The sequence below is a fragment of the Peromyscus eremicus genome, chromosome 12 (assembly GCF_949786415.1).
Source record: "Peromyscus eremicus chromosome 12, PerEre_H2_v1, whole genome shotgun sequence".
NCBI classification, from domain to species: Eukaryota; Metazoa; Chordata; class Mammalia; order Rodentia; family Cricetidae; genus Peromyscus; species Peromyscus eremicus.
This window is the reverse complement of record NC_081428.1, coordinates 76,211,693-76,216,831: the sequence shown is the minus strand read 5'-3', so window position 1 is coordinate 76,216,831 and position 5,139 is coordinate 76,211,693. Positions and strand designations below refer to the sequence as shown.

General features: G+C 44.1%; 1 protein-coding gene across 1 annotated transcript; it reads left to right on the top strand.

Annotated features, from left to right (window-relative positions):
- The first annotated feature begins 4,228 nt into the window (after positions 1 to 4,228).
- Positions 4,229 to 4,720, top strand: LOC131922779 (nuclear nucleic acid-binding protein C1D-like). The gene has a single exon (XM_059277637.1). It carries the CDS (start codon positions 4,257 to 4,259, stop codon positions 4,674 to 4,676), a length of 420 nt encoding a protein of 139 aa, XP_059133620.1. The 5' UTR covers positions 4,229 to 4,256; the 3' UTR covers positions 4,677 to 4,720.
- Positions 4,721 to 5,139: the final 419 nt, after the last annotated feature.

The following is a 5,139-nucleotide window of genomic DNA, read 5'->3' as shown; positions in this document are numbered from 1 at the left end:
CAGGCAGGTGGGCAGGCACACACTTGAGGGTGGCGGGCCAGGGTGTCCCAGAATTGGCAGCAGCTACACTGAATAATTTTAAAAGTAAAAGAACAGTCTGCTGTCAATCAGTCCTGAAGGGTGTCAAGCTGAAAGTCCTTTAAGGTTTTCTGAAAACTGGTAAGATGGAGAAGGTAAGTGATGCAAAGAAACCCCCAGTCCTACTGTGTCCCTTCTGTGCCTTGGAAAAATGTCCAGAGTGGCAAGAAGAGGGATGAGGTGGATAGTCCATTAGCTAGGTGAAATGTACTGGTGCTGAAGAAAAACAGTAAGGCTAAGAGAGTTTTAGGCACACAGGTGGTGGCAGTTATGTTTGAACAAGGGAGAGTTGGTTAAGTACTTATCCAGAGCAGGAAAGTTAGATCCCCAACAATACTGAGAACCAGAAGAGAATTGTGAAATATTGAAAGTGTTCACAGTTCCAAGAGTAGTTAGTGCCCTTCTGGGAATGAGGTTCTATCAGTAAGGTTGGAGGGAACTTATGAGAATGGACACAGGGCAGTGGGGTCTATGACACACAGAGGAGCCTTGTGAAAGGGGCTTATTCCTGACTGCTATGGGAGGAGCAAGTTTGACAAGGTTTTGCTGAAAGCTGCAGAGGTACAGCCCGTTAAGAAAGCCCTTCCCACCAAAGGCTCTCCCAACAGGAGAACAACAGGTGAAGAGAAACCTCAAGGGTGAGGTCCAGACTGAAGCAGCAGGGAATGCTTCTTAGCAATCTGGAGAGTGAAGTCACATCTAGCAAGGGAACAGAGAAGAACCTATATAAAGTAGAGGGGCACTGTGGGAGCCCAAAAATCCAGCCTATCTCTTTCCTAAGTCTATCAAGGGTATGTCCCCCAAATTTAGGGTTGGTCAGTTTGAACAAGAAAAAGATGACTGATTGGCTCACACTCATGTCATCCAGACTGACCTTGAACTCATCATCAGCTAGTCTATCAGCAGGGATCCTAGTGGTGGAGAAAAATCCACCAGACTTTAAAATTTTCTGTCAGGTGCAAAAGCCAGCCATTGTGTAACTTCACCACCTTTATTATCTAGTGATGCCTCTGCTCCCTTTCAGGGAATCTAACTCCTGTTTCCCCATTCCTAACTCTCACAAGTCTGTCTGATGGGAGCCATAAGCCTCATCACATGCCCTTGACACACATGCCGCCATATTTGGGCTTCTCTCCTTTTTTTCTAGATCTAGGCCTTGCTTAAGTCTCCATAGCACCAGAACCTCTTCTCAGAAATCAAGTGTGTAAGGGTTATGTCCTTAATTACATCACTAGCCTGTGACGGCATCCCAACCTAAAAAGCGGGCGTGCCCTCTGTGTCCTCTCTCTTTCTGCACTCTCTCCTTCCATATTCTCTCCCCTCTGTGCTCTCTCTCTCTCTCTCTCTCTCTCTCTCTCTCTCTCTCTCTCTCCCTTTCTCTCTCAATAAAGCTAGAAAGGTAACCATGGCTCGTGACTCTTCTGTCGCCGATACATCCAGCACTCTCCTTTGTATGCCGCCTGTGGCTGCCAGCCACGAGCGCCACACCTTAATTAAGTGACCATGCTGCAGTTAGGCAGTTAGGCAAGAATAGATAATCCACATAGCAACATTCCCTGCTTGCTGAACAGCCCATGATTAAAGTCCCCTCCCTGCTTGCACCCCCTTTGTCCACCTATATATGCCTTAAGAGGAAAATAAAATTTTGGAGCTTGATCAGACATCCTGTGTTGCTCTCATTCATTGTGTCTCTTGTCCCTCTCATTCGCTGGCCATCCCTTCAGGTCCCTGTTGAAGACCCCACTGGCCAGGGCTCCTTGTGCCCAACGGTGGGGCCAAAGCCAGGAGGGGCTCAGCGAACATCGTACCCGGGCAAACCAGCTGACATTGGACCACCGCAGTGCATTTTGTCATGAGTGAAGGTCCAGAGAGGAGATCACGTGGGACCAGCCGCCCATGAGACAGATCCAAGGACAGACATTTGGTGCCAACCCAAGGTGAGTGAGTCACCATGGGACAAGCATTTAGTAAACAGGACCTGTTTATTTCAGGTTTGAAAGAATCTCTCAAGACACGAGGAACTAGGGTAAAGAAAAAAGATCTTAAAAATTTTTTTTTTTTACTATATTGGGGACCTTTGTCCTTGGTTTCTGTTAGTTATTTAGCGGTGCTCTTACTCTTTGAGGAACTGTCATGAAACATGACAGAATCCACTAACAAGAGTTTTATTAAGATGAGAGAGACAGACAAGTGCTCAGGCCTGCAGAAGAGACATGTGTGTGGAGAAGAAGAAGAAGAAGAAGAAGAAGAAGAAGAAGAAGAAGAAGAAGAAGAAGAAGAAGAAGAAGGAAGCTGGGAATATGGCGCCGGCTTATAAAGGCTGGGTGGCGCATATGTAAACAGGTCGATGTGGCTACTCCACGCATGTGCAGATCACATGGTTACATTGCACACTCTTTTTTTTTAAATTTTTATTTTGCAATACAATTCAGTTCTACATATACATTGCACACTCTTATGCAACCATGCAGAGCCACGGGGTCCTGGTCACGTGAGACGCCTTGGCCCGGAAATGGCTATTTTGACCTGGAACTGGCTAGGCCTAACTATGGGGGTGTGTTGTGAATCCATCATCCCTGACTCTTCTTTTTTAAAAAAGAAAAAAATTGTGGTTGAGTGGGTATGGGGAGACATTTCTCTCAAGTACTGCTTCTGGCTAAATAGTGGGTGTTGCCGGGCGGTGGTGGCGCACGCCTTTAATCCCAGCACTCGGGAGGCAGAGCCAGGAGGATCTCTGTGAGTTCGAGGCCAGCCTGGGCTACCAAGTGAGTTCTAGGAAAGGCGCAAAGCTACACAGAGAAACCCTGTCTCGAAAAACCAAGAAAAAAAATAAATAAATAAATAGTGGGCGTCGGTTGGCTCTTGGGGGAAATGCGGAGGGTAGCTTGTGAAGTCCTGGGATGATGGGGGGGGGTTCCTGGAATGACGTTCTGCTGTCCCCTTGTTCTGCAGCTGTCTATCCGTGCTGTGGCTGGGAACCTTCTGTTTGACAAGATACTGTTGACATAGAAAAAGCTTAGATAAAAGAATCATTATTATTTTATTTTTGGAGTTGGCATTTATCTGAGGTAGATCTGGCCTGCCTAGATGGAGACATGTGACATTTATCTGAGGTAGATCTGGCCTTAGTACTCTGCTTAATTTTTATCTGAGACAAGCCTTATTAGAGGTAGTTTATTTAAGGCACCTGTTTCCTTTATTAGTTTAGCATTTAGGAAATGCAGGTGATCAGTTGCTGAGTATTGAACAATGATCAACTGTTGTATTACATTTTTCCTTACTGCCTGGATATTTCTGATGGTCCTTTTTTGCCTCCAGCTCTGTGTGGCCCTGGTTGGGAAATAAAGGGGTGATACCTTATTCCTCTGGAATTGGTGACAAGGCAGTGGATCCTGATGTCCTCTGGAGCTTGAGAGTACAAGACCCTGTTTGTTTCACTGTATATGAAGAGAGATTTTTCTGGGATGGAGGTGAGATAAAAGGTTTTAGATGAGACAGGTGGACCCAGTGAGGAAAGCCCTCAAGTTTAGCAGCTGTAGGAGTCACAAGAATTACCTTGAAGGGTCCCTGCCACTTAGGGGAAAGGGGTGAAGGGTGCTGGCCTGGAGGGAAAAGAAGAACCTGATCCCCAATGTGTATTGGAGGTGGACAATTATTGTCATGTGGCTGAGGTAATGAACAGTCTGCGTAGCTCCATAGGATAGACCTTAGGTGACATAAAAGGGGAGTTAACAGGCTATCTGGAACAGTTGGAGGGTTGGATAAAAGACCTGGTGTTAGAACTGGCCTTCCATACATTAGTTCAAATGGAGAAATTGAAAGAGGCTTTTTAGGAAGAGCCCTGAGCCTGAGAAGAGCTGGAGGCAATAATCTTACCCAGTCAAGATGAAGTTCTTGTGACATCTTAGTAAGAATAGTTTTTAAAGACTGGTTGGTACACTCCAGCTTTCCTGAGGATTGAGGATGGTATGGGATATGAAAATGCCAAGGAATGTTAAGAGCCTTAGCTAGTGTCTGGGAAATCTGAGAGGTGAACTCTGGGCCACTGTCAGACTGAAGAGAAGCAGAAACCGCAAACCAAGGAATAATTTCTCCGAGAAGGAGATCTGCAACTGTCTGAGCCCGCTTATTAGAAACCAGATATGGGAGATGGGCGACCGCCGTATTGAGTTGTTAAAATGGCAGGTGAAGAAATGAATGAGGACTATCCTGTAGAAATTCACGAATCTTTATCAGCCCTGGAGAGTTCCCTGGGTGCTGTGGATGACATGCTGAAGACCATGATGTCTGTCTCTAGAAATGAGTTGTTGCAGAAGTTGGACCCACTGGAGCAAGCAAAGGTGGATTTAGTTTCTGCATACACATTAAACTCCATGTTTTGGGTTTATTTGGCAACCCAAGGAGTTAATCTGAAGGAACATCCAGTGAAGCAAGTACTGGAAAGAATCAGAGTCTACAGAGTCAAAAAAATAACAGACAGCAAAAAGGCTGCCAAGCTGGACAGAGGTGCTGCCTCGAGATTTGTCAAAAACGCGCTCTGGGAACCCAAACAGAAAAAGACACCAAACATTGCTAATAAAGGAAAAAGTAAACATTAATTTTTTGGTTTTGATGGACATGTTTCCAAAAACATCGTTTTTATCAGTTTACAAAATAGGTAGTTATGTGGCAATGTGAGGTTTAAATGGATTCCTTTTTGAATTCATATATAAATTTAAACATTAAATTTGTGATACTGAATCTTTTTTGCTGAGAAAAATTAAGTTGTCCTTATTGATTTTCATATAGAGCATCATGTTTTTAATATTGTAAAATATTCTGTAAGCAATTGTGAAATCCAAATGTTTTTTGTAAACATTTGTAAGGTTTTAAGTGAATAATGATATTATGAAATGTGCTGTCTGTAGACTGGAGTTATCAGGACATCTGTTTCCACTAATGATGATAAATGCAATGACTTAAATACCCACTTTGTTTTCTGTTTAGTTAGTTCAACATGGTTCTGTGATTTTTGGAGTAATTGCTTTCTTGATATTCAAAGTACAGAATTGAAACCTTAAG

Bases quoted from the DNA above. Each gene is read 5' to 3' on its own strand.
- LOC131922779 (XM_059277637.1), top strand. From the start codon at position 4,257: ATGGCAGGTGAAGAAATGAATGAGGACTATCCTGTAGAAATTCACGAA.